This window comes from Polychytrium aggregatum, assembly GCF_025602895.1.
Source record: "Polychytrium aggregatum strain JEL109 chromosome Unknown BJ171scaffold_12, whole genome shotgun sequence".
Lineage (NCBI taxonomy): Eukaryota > Fungi > Chytridiomycota > Chytridiomycetes > Polychytriales > Polychytrium > Polychytrium aggregatum.
The window spans coordinates 969,676-988,762 of record NW_026516214.1 but is presented as its reverse complement, the minus strand read 5'-3'; the positions used below and the strand labels follow the sequence as shown (position 1 = coordinate 988,762).

The following is a 19,087-nucleotide window of genomic DNA, read 5'->3' as shown; positions in this document are numbered from 1 at the left end:
AGCGGGAGGAGAGAGGTGAAGACGGAAATGCCAAATATATTCGATACGAGAGACACAACCGGGAATAACAAGAGGCAAGACGAGCTCAAAGGAAGGGGCTCGTCTGCGGGATGTATTTACCTGCGACTAGTCTCGGCGCAGGCAGGCCAACCGACGTCGGCGAGGGACCGTTGCAGTCTGGCGCGGTTACAACTACGGGACTCGGGAACAGCCCGGGTTTTTTCCCCGAATCACCTGGCTTCAGCGCGAGGTACTCGTCTGAATCGCGTGAGGAGAGGAACCCGATGGAGTTCATGACAGCTCAGTCGTGAGAAATAGAGAGGCACGCAGACCCCTCCAACATACCATCGGTTCCTTGATTCAAAGTCATTTTTCACAGATTCCTCTCCCCACTTGGCTGACCGTCGCACTTGTGTCACTGTTTGAGTCGCACACTTTCATTTTCCTTTGTCCTGCAACGCCTTTCCTTTTTCCTTGCTCTCATGTTGCGCCCGCCGCTCTGTGCTCCCTGCATTTCTCATCGACCATGCATTAATCAGACGCTGTGTCACCCGCATTTGTCAGCCACCGAGCATTAGTCAGACTTTCACATGTTTCTCCGGTTAGCCGCTGCCGCCTGGCTGCTGTCCCCCCCGCTGTGGCAGGCTTCGCCTCCGGGACCGCCAGACAGATAAAGAACCCGCCGTTGACTTCCTCTTGATCCCGTAATCTGGCAGTTCCAGAGGAGTGGGGTTTATTCTATCACAACTCCAATCCAATTATCTTACAACTTATTCTTCTGCTCACAAACCTCTTGTCAATGGCACTGGTCATCCTGGACGACATCAGTGTACTTCTCTAGTTTCAACTCAACATATCTCACTTCGGGCAGCTCAGTCTGTGTTCCCACGCATCGTCGCGACAAACCTGTGCAGGTCTATATTACTATTACAGCTCGTGCCTCTCGATCGATCTCCACAGGAACCATCTTGTTGTCTGCACTTTCTACTATTATTCAGTCTTCATATCCAAATCTTGACCAACTTTATTCTTATTATCTGTCGCTACGACAAAACTGTCTGTTTTCGACCTGTATCAACGGTTTCTCACCTGCTATGAATTCTCAAACTTACGCTTGCCCCAATTCCAGGGACAATGGAAGAGGTCACCCAGATGAGCATGGTCCCAATTATTGTTGTGTTATGGTGTAATTGGAGGTTATTCCGCCAACAGGAAGCTATCATTTCTCTCCCAATCGCATGGATGACTCCTCTATCAACATCGATATTTCAATTGATTTCCTCAATCTTGTCGCGCTTGAGATATTTTGGCGCGCATATAGATCTCCAGCACTCTGTTAGGAACGGGACACGAGCTGGGAAACGAGACGGCGTGCGGCAGGCTCTGGCATTCGAGGTCGGCACAGGCGGGCTGGAACAAACGCCGTGGGAACGGTCGTACGTTCAGACAGGTGGGTCAACAGCGCAGGCGTTGAGGCGAGATGAACAGAAGATTCGTCAAGCTGGGCCCTCCCGGCAGGGTCATCGCCCTTCATATATCGTGGGAACCTTGGAGGACCCGGTGGGGGTAGTTATGGGGAGCCTCCTCGCACACAAGCCCGACCCGTTCCCCGTGACCAGTGGCGACTGGGCCGAGCCGTCACACATTCAATAACTGTAACGGATATGAGCGCTGGAAAGTTGAAAGGATAGAATCAGGTACGCGAGTCGAGAATCGCTCACTGTGTCATGGGTGCCTGGTGTGACTGCCCAACAGTGTCGTCACCTGTGGTCGGGCACACCCGCCCCAAACGGCGCGCGCACAACTGTGCTCCTCTTTCCAGGCTTTATAGAGGCCTGTTGCTGTCCCTCCCCTCCCGAAAGGCTCGGCAAGAGGATTCTTGTCAGATCACGGGATCAAGAGGAGATCAAAAGAAAAAGATAGAGAAGGGTTTTATTGATCTTAGCGAGGCTAGGATCTAGAGTCAAGTGTGTCTGGGGTCGAAGGTGATGACCAGAAACATGAGCGGGTGAAGGCGGGCTATTTATCTGTCTGGCGGTCCCGGAGGCGAAGCCTGCCGCAGCGGGGGCGAAGCAGCGGAGGCGGCGGGACAGCAGCCAGGCAGCAACGGCTAACCGGAGAAACATGTGAAAGTCTGACAAATGCTCGGTGGCTGACAAATGCGGGTGACACAGCGTCTGACTAATGCATGGTCGATGACAAATGCAGGGAAAACAGAGCGGCGTGTGCAACATGAGAGCAAGGAAAAAGGAAAGGCGTCACAGGACAAAGGAAAAGGAAAGTGTGCGACGCAAACAGTGACACAAGTGCGACGGTGCAGCTAGGCGGGCAGAGCGATCTGTGACATCCCCCCCAGAAAAATTGTGCTCAAGTCAAACCATCAATTTTTCGATCCCGAGTTGCGTTGCACTTGTGCTTGGCAAAGGTCGATCAGTGTGTCCATTTCCGGAAGGTTGCGGTTGCGGCTGAGGAAGTCGTGGATATCTGCGAGTCCTCCATCCAAGAGTTCGGCCAGTGGTGCCCACGAGTCGTAAGATGGGTCGTATCCCTGCCAGCGGAGCAAGAACTCGTGTCGATATCCAGGAAGTCGACGTCGTCGGTTGATCCTGTGTCCAATGATCGCTTCGAACACTGATTCGTCGTTGTGGTTGGGTCCGGGTTCATCAAACACAAGTTGGTCGGTCGATGGTGTGTTGTAGGGGACGAGGGCGGAAGCGGGGAGTTCGGTTGTAAATCGGAGGGTCCTCGGGAGTCGAAGTCGATATCCAGTCGTTCCGATCTTCTCGATGATCTTGAAGGGTCCCAAGTACGGCATCCGCATCTTGGAGGGTGTGACGTCGTCCGTGCTGAAGTGATACGCGGTCGTGTCGATCAGGACTTGGTCGCCAATGTCGTAGCTGATATCGCGTCGATGTCGGTTGGCGTAGTACAGGGCCCGGTCCTGGGCCTTGCCGATGTTGTCCGAGACCAAGTCCAGAGTCGCTTGCATCTCCTCGATCGACTGTGCTGCAGGGTTGGACTCGGCGATGATGTCGGTGTTGGCAGGAGTGCGAGGATGCTGACCGTGCATCAGGAAGAAGGGCGAATGTCCAGTCGAAGCTGAGCTGTGTGAGTTGAGCGCGAACTGGATGTATGGCACTTGATCGATCCAGCGGGAGCCGAGGGCCAGAGTCGAACAGCGGATGGCCTCGGCGACGGTTGCCACAAAGCGTTCGACTTGTCCGGCGGCCTCGTGGTGGTGGGCAAAGGCGATCCGGAGTTCGGTCTTGAGCAGAGTGTTAAGTCCTGTCCAGAAGGCCGACCGGAAGCGTGTGTCGTGATCCGAGATGAAAGTGCCGGCGAGTCCAAAGTGCACAAAGACATCGCGGAAGTACTGGCGGGCGACGTCTTCGGCCGAGTCGGTCTTGTTGCCAGGAACCAGGACGACGTACTTGGTGAGGGAGTCGACAAAGATCGTGATCGAGTTGAAGGTGCGTCCCGAGAGTGAGTCCGTGACAGGCGGGAGTCCGAGGATGAAGTCGAGGGCGACAGTGTCCATCTTGCGGGTGGCCACAGGGATCCGGGAGAAGTGACCGTATGCTTGTTGTCGTCGGATCTTGGCTCGCTGGCAGATGTCGCAGTGCGAGACCCACTCGGCAATGTCCTTGGACATGGCGGGCCAGTAGTAGTGTGTCGAGATGGCCTTGTAGAGCGTGTTGGTGCCGGGGTGAGCTGCACAGACAGAGTCGTGGTGGTCCTTGATGATCGAGATGCGGAGGTCCTTGCCGGGGATGCAGATGCGGGTCGAGTCGAAGTAGAGAATCCCGTGTCGAAGTGAGAAGCGGTGCAGCTGTGCCTTCATCCACGGCTTGAGTCCGTCGGTCGAGTTGTCGCGGAGGACCGAGATCAGTGCTGACAGGATCGGGTCGGAGCTGTACTGAGTGCGGATGGTGTCCAAGAGATCGTCGGGCGAGGGTCCGAGGTTGACAATCGCGTTGATGATCGAGACTTGGACGGCCTTGGAGATGGCTGTCGGTGTGCGCGAGAGCACGTCGGCGACCTTGTTCCACGAGCCGGGGATCCACTGGATCTCGAGGTCAAAGTCCAGCATCGTGTCGATGGCTCGCTGTTGGCGCTTGTTGAGGGTCTTGGAGTCGAGGATGTGCTTGAGCGCCTTCTGGTCGGTGTGGAGGAAGACTTTGCGGCCGACGAGGTAGTTCTTGAACTTGTCGAGGTGGCGGGTGATCGACAGCAGCTCGCCGTTGTAGGGCGAGTAGTTGAGTTCGGATCCGTGCAGTTTCTGCGAGTTGAAAGCGATGGGGCGCACCGTGCCGGATCCGTCCATGTCCTGCCCGATCCATCCACCAATCGATGCGCTTGACTCGGACCAGTCGGTGAAGAGGTGAATGTCCTTGTCCGGGTTGACCATGTGCAGCGACTGAGGCGAGAGCAACTTGAGCTGCTCGAAGGCGGCGATGGCGTTGTCGTCCCAGACGACGGACTTGGTCGAGTTGGCGGAGCGGGTGGTGATCAGAGTCGAGAGTGGACCGGCGAGGGCAGCGTAGCCAGGGACAAAGCTCATGATGGTGTTGGTCAAGCCGAGGAAGCTGCGGAGTTCGTGTTCGGTCGTTGGTCGCGGGTAGTTCTTGATGGCGTCGATGCGCGAGGGATGCACTTGGATGCGTCCTTCGCCGATGATGAAGCCGAGATAGGTGACGGTCGAGTTGAAGAACGAACACTTCTCGGGTCGGATCTTGAAGCCGTGTCGGTGGATCTTGTCGAGGACCAGTTCGATGTGGCGGATGTGCTGGTCCTCGTCCTCGGATGCGATCAGGATGTCGTCGATGTAGACGAACACAAAGTCGTCGATGAACTCGCGGAAGATGTCGTTCATCGCGGCTTGGAACACGGAGGGACTGTTGGCGAGGCCGAAGGGCATCACAAGCCACTCAAAGTGGCCGTACTTGGTCCTGAAGGCCGTCTTGGGGGTGTCGGCGTCGGCAATGCGGATCTGGTGGAATCCGCGTTGCAAGTCGAGCTTGGAGAAGACACGGCACTTGGACAGGCGGTCGATGATCTCGCGCATGTTGGGCAGCGCGGTGCGGTCCTTGACGGTGATCTTGTTGAGGGCGCGGAAGTCAAAGACGAGTCGGAACTTGTCGCCCTGCTTGACCCAGAAGATCGGTGCGCCGAAGGGCGAGACGGACTTGCGGATGTGGCCGATCCGGAGCAATCGGTCGAGTTCGTCTTTGAGACGAGCGAGTTCTTCGGCCGACATTTGGTAGAGCGACGACCAGGTTGGCTTGGCAGAGTCGTCGAGTCGGATGTTCATGTCGATGCCGGGTCGGTGAGGCGGGAGTTCCTTGAGTTCGTTGAAGGCATCGCGGTACTTTGCGATGATGGATCGGTGTTCGGGGGTCAGTGGTTCGAGGACACGGGCAAGTTGGGCAACGGGGTCGTAGGGTTCAACAGCAACTGTATTCAAGTCACTGCTCAGAGTACAAACATACACGGCGCCGGGAGTCGAAGCCAGTGCGTTGATCTGCTGGGTCGACATGTGGTACTGGGATCGGAGTTCGAGGGTCGTGAGTGGCATTCCGGTGTCGGGTCGCGATGCCGTCCAAGTGTGGTGCTTCCCGTCGATCGAGAACTTGATTCGGTTGGAGGGCCAGTCGATCTCGGGGTTGGTCTGGTCGAGCCAGTTCTTGCCGAGGATAACGTCCCAGGTGAGTGGCGCGGTGAAGAGGTTGATGCGGGCGTGGTAGTCGTGGATGGTGAGGTCGACGGGATCGGTGACGGAGGACGGGAAGGACTTGCCGTTGGGCATCGTGACGGCGTTGGCGGTGGTCTTGGTTCGAAGGTCGAGGGTCGAGGCGAGGGTCTCGGAGATGTGCGAGTTGGTCGCACCAGGGTCGATGAGGACGGTGATCGGGGAGCCGTTGAGGGTGGCGTCGATCACAAGCAGTCCCTTGCCGTGGTTGGCGGCAATGCGGTGGGGTTCGTCGATGAGAGAGTTGATCAGGTGAGGTCCGGTGGCGAGAGTCAATAGTTCAGCGTCGGGGGTCGGAGTCGGATGGCGGCAACTCGCCGGGTCCTTCAGAGGTCGTAGTATCCAGGGGTTGCCGCCTCGTCGTTTCCCTGATCTTCGTAGAAGGTGGCCTGGTCGGCGGTCTCGACGATGGCGTTGATGCGGGGCTGGTTCAAGGGACACTGCGAGGCGATGTGGCCGAACTTGCGGCAGCGGAAGCAGCCTCCGTTACGGCGGAGGTACTCCTTCTCGCGGTCGGTGAGCTTCTTGATCGGGCGCATGTCGACGTTGTCGAGGTCCATGGCGTTGGGGTCACGTGCGGGAGGCTGGGTCGGCTGGAAGGCGGGACGAGGAGGACGGACCATTGGGCGGAACTGCGGCTGACCAGGTGGAGCGCGGAAGAGAGGAGGTCGCTGGAACTGGAGCTCGCGGAAGGGTTGATCGCGGAACTGAGTGCGAGCGGGCTGCTGCATCAGGGGTTGCGATTGACCCATAATGGACTCGTATCGCTCGGCGAGGGCCATGGCATCTTCGAGGGTGGCTGTGTTGGAGTCAAGCTTCCATTCGACTTCGATGCGCACCCTGTGCTTGAGCTTGGTGAGGTAGCGCTGCAGGTTCTGGCGGTTGTTGCTGAAGTGGGGCAGCTCGAGGAGGAGATCGCGGAAGCGAGAGTTGAACTGCTCGACGGAGCCGGTGTGGCGCAGTGCTTCGAACTCATCCTCGGTGGTGCGCAGCGAGGTGGACGGAAGGAAGGTGTCGCGGACGAGGGACAGGACGGCGGCCGGGGTCAGGTTGTCGAGTTGCTTGCCCTGGGACCAGAGGCGCCACCAGGTCTTGGCCTTGCCCTTGAGGTTCATGGCGACGGTGGCGACAGCGGTGGCGTCATCGAGACTGTGGAAGGCAATGTACTCGGTCATTGAGAAGACAAACTCGTCAACGACAGCAGCCTTACGCTCGCCAGTGAAGGCGTCGGGGAGCGGGATCTTGGGACGCTTGAAACCGGGAGGGACCGTGGGGAGATTCGGCTGGGCAGTCAGGGCGGAGAGGACCAGGGCGCGGTCCTCGAGCGATAGTTGTTCAAGGGCCTGGAGACAGGCATTGACGGCGGGATCGTCCGATGCTACCATGTCAGATCACGGGATCAAGAGGAGATCAAAAGAAAAAGATAGAGAAGGGTTTTATTGATCTTAGCGAGGCTAGGATCTAGAGTCAAGTGTGTCTGGGGTCGAAGGTGATGACCAGAAACATGAGCGGGTGAAGGCGGGCTATTTATCTGTCTGGCGGTCCCGGAGGCGAAGCCTGCCGCAGCGGGGGCGAAGCAGCGGAGGCGGCGGGACAGCAGCCAGTGTGATGATCATGCACGTTGGGAACACGTGTGGACTGCTGCGCGTGATGCACCGTGAGTCATGTTTGTTTGTCTTGGCGTGTATTCCCTGATTGGCTGGCGCCGATGACTCTTACTTCGCCTCCGACTGCGCTGTGCTTCGCCCCTCTCGCTGGATGCTCCGCCTCCCTCGCACCCCCTTCTCGTCCCTCGTTTGTCGCTCCACCCTTCTCGCCCACTTTCGCCCTTCGGTTTCCCTCTTGGCTATAAAGCCCCTCCTTTCTTGCACCCATTTTGTATCTTCAGTTCGAACAACACTTGTTGTTATCTGATAAGTCGTAATATAGCTTATCGTTGTTCGCCAAGCACCTGGTCGTCCAGTGTCGTTGCTTGTCGTGGTCCTCACATATTGTTCGAACTCCCTCTCTCTGTCTGACCACCTGCTTGGCTGAGGCTTCGTTGCTGCCCTCATCCTTCTATTCTCTGTTGTCTTCTCTGCACTCTCCCCCCCGCCCCCATATCCCACATGGACCAACTCCAGGCCCAAATCGTTGCCCTCCAGGAGGAACTGGTCCTCCTCCGGACCACACACTCTTCCGCCGCCCCGCAGCTCCCGCACATGCCGACCCCGGACAAGTTCGACGGCACCAGGTCAAAGTTCCGCCCCTTCGTCAACCAGTGCCGCCTGCTCATGATGCTCCAGGCATCCAGGTTCCCGTCCGAGCAAGTCAAGGTGGGTTACGTCTTGAGTTTGCTCACTGGTCCGGCCCTCCAGTGGGCGACTCCCTTGATCGAATCGAACGATCAAATCCTGCACTCGTTCGACTCGTTCATGGAACGCTTTCGCCAAGCGTTTGACGATCCCGACCGCACCCATACTGCCGAGCTGCTCCTTTCCTCCATGGCACAGGGCAACCGCTCGTGCATGGATTATGCCTCAGAGTTCCTCCGCGTTGCCGCCGACCTTCCATGGAACGACGAAGCCAAGATATCCGCCTTCCGCCGTGGCCTGTCGAGGGAGATCAAGCAGCGCCTCTCCTTCATCAACCCTCTCCCTCTCCGCTTGGTCCCGTTCGTCGAGCGTTGCCTCAAGATCGATGCACGCATCATCGAGCTCAACAACGAGCTCCGAAACACTGGCCCTGTTTCCTTCGGCACCCAGGCCTTCAACTCCCGACCTCCGTCCTTCCAGCCGCCCGCCCAGGAGCCTCCGGTTCTCTACTCCGAGCCGATGCAGATCGACGCCGCCGTCGTCAGCCGCCTGACCCCCGAGGAGAAGAACCGCCGTTTCCAGGAGCGCCTCTGCTTCCGCTGTGGCAAGCCCGGCCACGTCGCCAAGTCCTGCCCCCTCAAGTCCGGCTCCCGTGCTCCCGCCTCTGGTTCCCGCTTCCCTGGCTCCCGTCCTCAGGCTCCCGGCTCCCGTCCCCGTTCGAAGGTTGTCCGAACCATCGTCTACGATGATGGTGAGGAGGAACACTTCGAGTCGGGAAACGACCAGGCCCAGATCTAAGTGGAGGCTTAGATCTGGAGCCGTCCCCCCTTCCTCCAGAAGCAAGCGTCGATGGTAAGGAGCATGAGGTAAGTGTCGAGCGCATGGCTATGTGTGGAATGATCAATGTAGTCGGTGGTGGATCGCACTCTGTCAAACCCGCCTCTTCTAAGGGCACATCTGGCTCCCAGATGTCTTTGACAGAGCTCCCGATCTCCACACCACCTGCGAACTTGGTCATCTGCTCGAACCATGCTGCCGACACTGATCTCTGCTCCGAGCCTTCTTCGTGCGTTTCTTCGATTTCTTCTTCTTCTCCCGTTTTTTCCGCTTCTCTTGTTCTCCCTTCTGGTCGCTCCCTCTCTTGCCAACTTCTCGTCGATTCTGGTGCCTCCGGCAACTTCATCGACGAGAGCTTTGTTGACCGCTTCTCGGTCCCCCTCGTTTCCAAATCCACTCCCCTCCCTGTCCAAGGTGTCGATGGCCAGCCACTTTCTTCCGGCCCCATCACTTTTGAGACGGAACCCCTCAAGATTGTTCTTGGGGACTACACTCAACACCTTTCCTTTGATGTCATTAAGTCTCCCCACCAACCCGTTATCCTTGGCTATCCCTGGCTGCAGTCCATCGAACCCAGGCTTCACTGGGCTCGTGGACTCCTTTGCCTTCCCCGTCCTGCAAGCCACATCCTCAAGGTTGTGGATGCCTCTTCCCTCCCTTCCGTTTCTTCCGTTTCTCCTTCTCCCCTTCCTCTTGTTGGCGACACACCCAATGTTTTCCCTCGTGCCTCTACCGACACCACTGTGGTGCTCGCTTCTTCGCCTCGCACCGTTTGTACTCGCGAAGATGATCAGAATAAAGTGATCGCTCAACGTTATTCTGATTGTGTTCCGAGTGAGGTGCCCTGTTCCTGTGCTGCTCGTCCTGGTCCCTCCGGTCTCGTCTCCGTCCGTCCTGGTCTCCCCGGTCCCGTTGCTCCCAACCCCGCTCCTGTCCGTGTCCAAGCGATCAGGTACAAGTCGTTGGAGCAGTCCGTCCTCGACACACAGTCTAGCCCCGACCCCCTGACTGTGTTCCAAGTCCTCGTCCTTCCTGCCACCGATCCGGATCCGACGCCCCTCTCGACGTCGATCCCCGAGGAGTACAAGTCGTTTGGCTCAGTCTTCTCGAAGCAGGAAGCCGACTCGTTGCCCCCGCACCGGACGTACGACTGCCCGATCGACCTGGAGCCCGGCAAGACCCCCAAGTTCGGACCACTCTACTCCCTGTCAGAGCCCGAACTCAAGGCCCTTCGTGAATACCTCGACGACAACCTCGTCAAAGGGTTCATCCGTCCTTCGTCCTCTCCCGCCGGTTCCCCGATCCTCTTCGTCAAGAAGAAGGACGGCTCTCTGCGTCTCTGCGTGGACTATCGCGCATTGAACACGATCACGGTCAAGAATCGTTATCCCTTACCGTTGATCAACGAGATGCTGGACCGAGTCCGGGACGCGAAGGTGTTCACGAAGCTGGACCTCCGCGGGGCCTACAACCTGCTGCGTATCCGCGCAGGCGACGAGTGGAAGACGGCCTTCCGCACTCGTTACGGCCAGTTCGAGTACTTGGTGATGCCCTTTGGACTCACCAATGCTCCGGCCACCTTCCAGCACTTCATCAACGATGTCCTTCGTGAGGAGCTGGACAACTTTGCGATTGCCTACCTTGACGACATCTTGATTTACAGCGCTGACCCCACTCAGCATGCAAATCACGTCAAGCAGGTCCTGGCCAAGCTCCAGGCTGCAAAGTTGTACTGCAAGCTGGAGAAGTGCGAGTTCTCCAAGGACAAGGTCTCGTTCCTCGGCTACGTCATCTCGCCCAAGGGTATCGAGATGGAACGAGCAAAGCTCTCCGCCATTGTCGACTGGCCCGTCCCCCGCAATGTCTCCGACCTTCGCTCCTTCATTGGGTTCTCGAACTTTTACCGTCGCTTCATTGACGGATATGCCAAGATCGCCGGTCCGCTCACGCTCCTGTTCAAGAAGTCCCAGGTCTTCCGCTGGTCCCCCGACGCCCACAAGGCTTTCCAGTCCCTCAAGGAAGCCTTCGTCTCCGAGCCCGTCCTTGCGCACCCCGACCCATCCAAGCCCTTTGTCGTGGAGTCTGATGCCTCAGACTTTGCGATCGGATGCGTCCTGTCCCAGCGCGGCTCCGATGGCCACCTGCACCCGTGCTCCTTTCACTCCCGCACGCTCATGGATGCTGAACGCAACTACAGCATCTATGAGAAGGAGCTCTTGGCCATCAAGGAGGCATTCGAGGTCTGGCGACACTACCTCGAAGGCGCCCAACACCCAGTCCAAGTCCTTACCGACCACAAGAACTTGGAATACCTGGCGTCGGCCCGCATCCTCAACCAGCGACACGCCCGGTGGTCGCAGTTCCTGTCTCGGTTCGACCTCCGGATTCAATACCTCCCCGGTCCAAAGAACGGCAAGGCCGACGCTCTCTCCCGCCGCCCGGACTACGTCCCTCCGTCCGCACCTGTGTCCAAGGAGCCTCCCCCGTTGCTGCCACCTTCGGCGTTCGCCTGTGCCGTCCGTCGCTCCTCGGATGCAAGTTCCACTCGCCCTGTGGACTTGCTCAAGCTCATTGCCGAGGAGCAACCAAAGGACCCGTCCCTGGACCAGCTCCGCAACGATCCCAAGTATGTCCTGAAGGATGATCTCCTCACCTTCATGGACAAGATCGTTGTGCCAGAGTCGTGTCGAGTCCCCGTCCTCAAGTCATGCCACGACCCTGTCGCTGTTGGACATCCTGGCATTCGGCGGACCCGAGCACTGATCTCGAGGCAGTTCTGGTGGCCCTCGATCCGCAAGGATGTCCAGGCTTATGTCTCGACGTGCGACACTTGTGCACGCTCGAAAGTCCCTCGACATAAGCCGTTTGGATACTTGCAGCCCCTCCCGACGGCATCGCGACCCTGGTCTCTGGTGACGATGGACTTTATCACCGACCTCCCCGAGTCCAACGGCAAGACTTGCATCTTTGTCGTCGTCGATAGCCTGACCAAGATGGCCCACTTCCTTCCCTGTCGGTCCCTCCCAAGTGCCGAGGAAACAGCGTCGCTGTTCCTCGACAACATCTTCCGCCTCCACGGTCTCCCGGACAACATCGTCTCGGACCGAGGAAGCCAGTTCACCTCGCGGTTCTGGCAGGCCCTGTGCTCGGAACTCGGCATCAAGACCAGTCTGTCCACGGCGTTCCATCCCCAAACCGATGGACAGACTGAGCGGGTCAACCAAGTCATCAACCAGCATCTCCGCTGCTACACCTCGTACCAGCAGGATGACTGGGCGATGCTGCTCCCGCTCGCCGAGTTCTCATACAACAACCTCGAGCACACCTCGACCAAGGCCTCCCCGTTCCTGGCGACTTACGGCTTCAACCCTCGATTCGAGTCTCCGGTCCTTCCTTCCAGTCTCGATGTCCCCTCCGCGACCGACCGAGTCGAACACCTTCAGCACAACTTGGCGTTGCTGAAGGAGAACCTCGAGAAGGCCAAGGCGGACTACAAGCGCTTTGCGGATGCCCACAAGTCCGACGCTCCCAAGTTCGCTCCTGGCGATCAAGTCTGGGTCCTAACACGCAACATCAAGACCACCCGTCCAAGCAAGAAGTTGGATTACCAGCGCATCGGACCCTACAAGATCGTCGAAGCCATCGGTTCCCTCGCCTTCCGCCTCGACCTTCCCAAGGATCTCAAGATCCATCCGGTGTTCCATGTCTCCCTCCTCGAGCCCCACAAGTCGAACACCCTCCCCGGCCGCATCCAAGACCCTCCTCCGCCAGTCCGCGTCGACGACCACTTGGAGTATGAAGTTCAGGAGATCCTCGACTCCAAGCTGGTCCGCGGTAAGTTGAGCTATTTCGTTGATTGGAAGGGCTACTCGACTGATCATCGCAGCTGGGAGCCCGCCAACTACGTTAACGCTCCCGACAAGATAGCCGACTTCCACCGCCGGTACCCCGACAAGCCTGGACTTATTGTTCGTAGGAGTGGCCGTAGTTTGGGGAGGGGATGATGTGATGATCATGCACGTTGGGAACACGTGTGGACTGCTGCGCGTGATGCACCGTGAGTCATGTTTGTTTGTCTTGGCGTGTATTCCCTGATTGGCTGGCGCCGATGACTCTTACTTCGCCTCCGACTGCGCTGTGCTTCGCCCCTCTCGCTGGATGCTCCGCCTCCCTCGCACCCCCTTCTCGTCCCTCGTTTGTCGCTCCACCCTTCTCGCCCACTTTCGCCCTTCGGTTTCCCTCTTGGCTATAAAGCCCCTCCTTTCTTGCACCCATTTTGTATCTTCAGTTCGAACAACACTTGTTGTTATCTGATAAGTCGTAATATAGCTTATCGTTGTTCGCCAAGCACCTGGTCGTCCAGTGTCGTTGCTTGTCGTGGTCCTCACAGCCAGGCAGCAACGGCTAACCGGAGAAACATGTGAAAGTCTGACAAATGCTCGGTGGCTGACAAATGCGGGTGACACAGCGTCTGACTAATGCATGGTCGATGACAAATGCAGGGAAAACAGAGCGGCGTGTGCAACATGAGAGCAAGGAAAAAGGAAAGGCGTCACAGGACAAAGGAAAAGGAAAGTGTGCGACGCAAACAGTGACACAAGTGCGACGGTGCAGCTAGGCGGGCAGAGCGATCTGTGACAATTCTCCTGTATACCTCCCCCTCGTTGTTGCCCAATACAGGCGTAGTATTCTCTGTTGTCTCGTCGTCCTGTCGCCCTCGCTTCCGCGTTCCGTCATCCGTCATCATGTTCTCCCGTTGTCCCGTTGTCCCGTCGTCCTGTCGTTCACTCGTCCCATCGCTCCATCGTCCCAGTTCCCCGCTCGTTACACCTGGTGCGAGGACTCGGGAAAGATCCAGAAGTGCCCTGGAGGTGGCTTGTCCATTGCCAATTTGCGCAGGTAAGCCGACCCGTTCTCGCTCGCTACCTCGATTTGGCTGTCGCCCACCGGATAAAACCGGCCAGATGACAACACCGTTCTTCGCCCAACAAACCAGTGATTTCCCGATCGTCTCGGTCCGCCCACTCCGTCCAATCCTCATTCCCATTACACACTGATTGTTGAACGTTGCTGTCGTCTCGCCAGTTGTTTTGTGGCGGGAAATGTCTTGCATTCACATCTCTGACTCAGTGAACCAGCATATCTGTTCTCCCTGGCCCCGTTAGCGGTTATCGAGAAGCATTCCGCATAGTCCCGGAGCTCCCTGTCCGCGTTCCCACAACAATATCGCTCTTCCCCGAGAGCGCTTGGTGGCGCGATTCTTCTCCCAGACCCTTATTCAATGAAGCATATTTTGATTGCGACCGCTATTTAGGTTTATTCAATGTACTGACCGCACAAAATTACATGCGAGCCTGTGTTTACCATCCCTTCTTCACACTAGTTTGATATTCGATGTCCTTGATATATTCATTTTACTTTGATTCAAATCAAAGGAGCCAAGTTGACGGAAACCCGGAAGGTCAAAGTGTGCTGGAGTGGGCGATGCGCTGATGTCGACGACCTTGACATGGGAACGATTGTATATTCAATAGCATCCAGAACATACGGACAAGGCGTTGGAAATACAAGATTCGTCTTCCCCCCCCTGTGTTCCGAGTCGTTCTGGGCGGACTGCAGCATCTCCGCCATGACCTACTTCTGAATATGAATATGAATAGCATTGCTGTCACGTTACTCGGTTGCCCAGCATGAGGAATCTCTCATGGACCCCACCCTTGCTGGTACGGTCCAGCATGTTATGAACCGGCATTCCCCGAGCAAGTTCCTCCAGGTCTCCTTGCATTGTTCTCAGTTGTTTCCGTCACCCTGCCTCCGTTGCTCTGTTGCCTCTACCGTTTGTTCGAATTTGACACTCGCTTCCGTGTCCTTCTTTCTTACGACATACTGTGCTGAATGGACCCATTCGTCAGAGTGGCCCTTTTTTGTTTCGCAGAGTATCCCTGGAGAGTGTACACCCATTGAATTCATTACAGCGTTTCCTATTCAGATAGCCATCAGTACAACATCCGCCAGGATTCGTATCCAACATTTGGTTCTCCCTGACGACTCCCAAATCGGCCTTTCTGGTCGATTTCCATTCGCTTCATCATGTCATTTTATACGCTCATGCCATGTTCCTACAAATGCACGCTCATTTCAGCATTCTCCATTTACTGCTGATCGCGATTGCAATGGGTTCGTATTGGTCAGGGTCCGATGCTCACTTCCTGAGCGCCGCCTCGACAGCCACACCATTGTTTGGGTGGTCTGCAACCGCTCGCAGTTTCATGTGTCTCTGCCGATGAGGATAGCCGATTCTCTCGCCACAATCTCATTTGTTTCTGCTCCTGTTTGGTTTGTTGAATGTATGCGTTGCGTCTTGGCTGTGATATTCACCCAAAATGTGACATTATATGGCTTACGCCCTCATAAAATACCGATGCCTTGCCTTCGATGACCGCACAGTAGACACACCCACGCACTGCGGCTTTAGAAGCCCGCAAATCAATGCTTGCCAAAAAGAAACCATTTATGTCATAAACTTTGATAACTATCATACAAAAATAACGTTGATTTCAAATCCAAAATTGAAAATCCGGTGCTATCCCATCGGAATGGCGATGTGTCGCACTGTTCTGCCTAAATTTTGAATGACCAAATCTCAATGGCGACAACAATAAACTCGGATTTCGCTGAGAGTTGAGCGTTCTTGAAGGTGTCGCAAGGTTCGCTGTGTCCGTTGTAAAGATCATCGGATATCCAGAGACCAAATCGACCTTGGCTGTTGTTGGGATCGTTCAATGCCAACTGTCAGTGGTGCGGTGTGTGGCTGATAGACGGCTCTGATTTCGGCATGACGTCCTTACCCTCCACCGAAAGCAAACATATGAGGCTCGCCGTAGATCAGATACTCATTCGCTCCTGTGGCCGGGTATACTTGGATATCCCCGTCGTCACTCAGCTTCCACAGAAAGCTGCCCGGTTCAAGATCAGACGCGCAGGATTCAAATCAGATATTGGCGATGCTGAAATCGGTACTCGACGTCCAGACACTCGACTCATCGTGCGAACAAGCTCGGATGCGCTGACTAACCATTCACCGTTTCCAAAGTACGTTGGCTCGATGTGCAGGGCCTCGGATGCAAAAGCACCAAACGTCCCGCCGTCTCCGTCTCGGATAACAACAAGAGACGGGCCATTTTCCTCACTTCTCCTGTAGAGAGTGTTCAAACTGATGCCATGTTGATCCAGACTGTAGCTCAGTATCCACGTTGACGACTCGCGCAAAAATGGTGGCAAGTGTGGGCGAATCTGGACAATGTGCAAATCAAACGGTAAATATTTGCACTTATGGCTCAGCTTCAACGAACGTCTTCTTGCAGAGGCGGTGAGTTGCCGTGTCGTTTCGTCTGGTGGGATCGTGGGCACGGTCGCGAATGGCCGCCTGCGATGTCGCTTTACCTTTTCCACGACAGGAGGCAGCAGAATCCCTTCGAGATCGGAATTTCGACCTTCCAGCCTCACGGGTGGGCGCTTGATGTCGATCAACGACATCCTTGAACCACCTTGCAAATGCACAAGGCCGTCATCAGTGAAGATGGTTTCTGACTCCTGGTCAAACTGCTGGAGGGGACCCCGCGGATGATGGCTTGGAGCCGAAACACTCTTTTGGAGCGCGGGGGGCTTCGGATTCTCGGAGAACAGCGTGCTTACGTATTCAGGAGAAAATGCCACCCGACCGGCTACCTTGGCCATCTCCCAAAAGAAGCTAGATATGGATCCTGGGAAGCCATCGAGAGAGTTTCTGGAGCGCACGCTGTGGGAGCGGTCGATGGATGAGCCCGACTTGGCCCCGACGATGTCGATCGGCTCCGACGAGAGGAAGGGCGAAAACAAAGGCGGAACTGATGTCGTTGCAGCAGGTGAGTTGGCGATATTGTTGCATATCGAATCGTCGAGGGTTGCAGCCTGGGGAGACTTGTCCGATTCGCTGGTCAGCAGGGGCGAGGCTGGCGGGGTCTGCTGGATCTCGTCTGGGCTCAAAGACATGGTTGCAAAAATGTGCACTCTGCGATGGGCGGGGAGGGGCTGCACGGTGTGGTTGGCTTGCGGAAGCAGACACGACCCAGGCCATCCACGGTGGCGAAGACGATGGAGTTTGGCGAGGAAGACAGGGCCAAGCCGACCGAAGGATTGCGAGGGGGGCTGGCTCTTGGTGTCCTTGTCGATGGCTGGGCTGGACGCCACAGCAACTGGCCAATCATTCGCTGGCCCTGCACCCTGGTCTCCAACCCACGATTCCACCGGGGTCGCCACCAGGCTGCGGAGCGGACTATTGCGAGGGACATTGACTGGCCGCGGGTGCCAGAGGCTATTATTGGGTTTCAGAACGGCGACAGTGCCTTTCATTGATAGGCTCCCGAGCATAGTGTCCCCTCGCCATTGCGTGCATCGTCGCTGGCCTTGCCGCTCCTCGCCGGATGGTATCGCCGTCAGTGAGCTGTGGATAGGTGCCGGGCATCGCCCCACCAGCTGCCCGCTACTTGTAATCAAAGTTGCACCTCGATAGAAGATGGGGTAGTGCCGAAAGCTGAGGTCCGTAGCGCGCAGCATTGTCGTAAAGCTCAAAAAGCGGGACGGCCAAGAGCTTCATGTTTTTCGGAACCGACAGCAGCTCTGAATGAAATTAAGGAAAATAACTGGTAAGCATCGTCGACAGCACACCAATCCCAGCGATCAAACTGTTGGATGGGCACATGCCCGACGGCAAGATGCTGCTCCAACCGAGACATCATCATATAGCCAGCCGGAACTACCGCGGTCGATTATATCAACATACTCTTCTCGGGCAGGTGGACGAGATAGACCCGCTTCATTTCCTTGGGTTGCTGTTGTCCAAATTGTACATCCAGTTATGATATGCAGCATATTGTGGCACAATCACTGCATGCTGGCGGCCCGGGACTGTAACCACAACGCCTCCGGTTTCGATGCTGCAATCCCCAAAATGCAAGTATCACTTACAGTTATATGTGCTGGAACATACGGGTACTGCTCATGCGATATTGCATTGCCGTCGACAGCGATACATCGACCCATGGAGATACCGGGTATGTAGGAGCCAGGGCATCATCGATTAGCATCAAATTGAAGCAGGCAGGCTTCCCTCCAAGATCACAACGGCTTCAGCTTGTTGGAACGAACCATGAATGTTTCAAAGTTAGGCCTCCACCAGACTGTCAAGAGCTCGCCAATTTGCCAATCGTCTCCGTCGACGTTTGCTGGCGACAATTTTTGAGTCAGGCGCTGCTTCAGCCCTTCTATCGGGTCCTCGCCAGGCTTCAATGCATCACCAGGTCTAGGTATACAGGCGAGAGCGATTCAGTGAATGAGCTGCGGTGCTGCATTGCGATGGCATCGAGGCATATTGCCGTCGCATCCTAGCAGCTGCCGAAAGCAAAAACTCGTATCCGTCCAGAAAGTGGTTCTGGCCGGTATTCATCGCATCGACTCTGATGATTACAGATCGCATTTGCAGCGTTCATAGCGCATCGTATCCGCGATCGATCCAAAGTGTGCGATCGCCGGTCTGGCCCGTCCAGTCTTCGCTAACGTACAGTTTGAAGAATGTGTTTGCAATTTGAAGCATCAGGACATGCGGATGCTTGTGCTCGTGGACAACGAGGACGGCCTCGACAGTCTGGCGCATGCCCTGTGTTTCAAATTCAGATTGGAGACGCTGCAGCCGTGCTGCCACCGACGGATCTTCTTCGGGCTGAGCATCCTTCGATCCAAATGTATATCCGGAGAGTGGATAGCTATGCACACAGAGAGGTCAGCCAACCAAAGCGGACAGGAGCACGAGGAGCATAACCCATAACCCCGGATGAGAACGATATCGATCCACAACTGCCCGAGCCCCAGACAGTGATGGCTCAGCGGGCACATACAGGGGAATCGCCTGGGAATGGCTCATTAGCTGCAGCGTTGAATGCTCGGGAAGGCGGATCGGATCGGGACGTGGCTCAAGTAAGGGCAGCTGCGTTCTTGTGCTGGCTGTCGTGGATCTTGATGGATTTGATCTGGTGGTCGAGGCGGGCGCTGGCGGATCACCCAAGCGCGGCTGATTGGGGCGGCGTGGTGTGGCTTGGACTGGACTGGACTGGGCTGTGGGAAACGGCCTTTGCGCCTGCCTGGAGCAACCTGCCCGAGGGATGCCTTGGAA

At 56.5% G+C, this 19,087-nt stretch overlaps 3 protein-coding genes across 3 annotated transcripts; 1 reads left to right on the top strand and 2 right to left on the bottom strand.

Annotated features, from left to right (window-relative positions):
• Window positions 1-14,288: 14,288 nt before the first annotated feature.
• On the top strand, window positions 14,289-15,650 carry BJ171DRAFT_44468 (uncharacterized protein). The gene has a single exon (XM_053108149.1). The coding sequence runs from the start codon at window positions 14,585-14,587 to the stop codon at window positions 15,317-15,319; it is 735 nt and encodes a 244-aa protein (XP_052968334.1). The 5' UTR covers window positions 14,289-14,584; the 3' UTR covers window positions 15,320-15,650.
• On the bottom strand, window positions 15,411-16,732 carry BJ171DRAFT_44500 (TLD-domain-containing protein). Its single transcript, XM_053108160.1, has 5 exons — window positions 16,576-16,732; window positions 16,324-16,427; window positions 15,956-16,173; window positions 15,729-15,836; window positions 15,411-15,643 (listed from the first exon to the last, which is right to left on the bottom strand). Exons 2-5 carry the CDS (start codon window positions 16,414-16,416, stop codon window positions 15,502-15,504), a joined length of 561 nt encoding a protein of 186 aa, XP_052968333.1. The 5' UTR covers window positions 16,417-16,427; window positions 16,576-16,732; the 3' UTR covers window positions 15,411-15,501.
• Window positions 16,733-17,197: 465 nt separating this feature from the next.
• BJ171DRAFT_499202 (Cleavage/polyadenylation specificity factor subunit 5) lies at window positions 17,198-19,072 on the bottom strand. Its single transcript, XM_053110455.1, has 6 exons — window positions 18,813-19,072; window positions 18,480-18,680; window positions 18,067-18,220; window positions 17,887-17,913; window positions 17,702-17,750; window positions 17,198-17,538 (listed from the first exon to the last, which is right to left on the bottom strand). The coding sequence occupies exons 1-6, from the start codon at window positions 18,836-18,838 to the stop codon at window positions 17,402-17,404; spliced, it is 594 nt and encodes a 197-aa protein (XP_052968332.1). The 5' UTR covers window positions 18,839-19,072; the 3' UTR covers window positions 17,198-17,401.
• Window positions 19,073-19,087: the final 15 nt, after the last annotated feature.

What these genes read in the sequence shown, in the direction of transcription:
- BJ171DRAFT_44468 (XM_053108149.1), top strand. Translation starts at nt 14,585, where the DNA reads ATGGACCCCACCCTTGCTGGTACGGTCCAGCATGTTATGAACCGGCAT.
- BJ171DRAFT_44500 (XM_053108160.1), bottom strand. Translation starts at nt 16,416, where the DNA reads ATGTCGTTGATCGACATCAAGCGCCCACCCGTGAGGCTGGAAGGTCGA. An exon ending in TGCCTCCTGTCGTGGAAAAG is followed by an intron (nt 16,174 to 16,323) that starts GTAAAGCGACAT and finishes CACATTGTCCAG; the next exon opens with ATTCGCCCACACTTGCCACC. An exon ending in ATGTTTGCTTTCGGTGGAGG is followed by an intron (nt 15,644 to 15,728) that starts GTAAGGACGTCA and finishes TCCCAACAACAG; the next exon opens with CCAAGGTCGATTTGGTCTCT.
- BJ171DRAFT_499202 (XM_053110455.1), bottom strand. Translation starts at nt 18,838, where the DNA reads ATGAGCCATTCCCAGGCGATTCCCCT. An exon ending in CATTCCCAGGCGATTCCCCT is followed by an intron (nt 18,681 to 18,812) that starts GTATGTGCCCGC and finishes CTGTGTGCATAG; the next exon opens with CTATCCACTCTCCGGATATA. An exon ending in CTAACTTTGAAACATTCATG is followed by an intron (nt 17,914 to 18,066) that starts GTTCGTTCCAAC and finishes TCGCATGAGCAG; the next exon opens with TACCCGTATGTTCCAGCACA.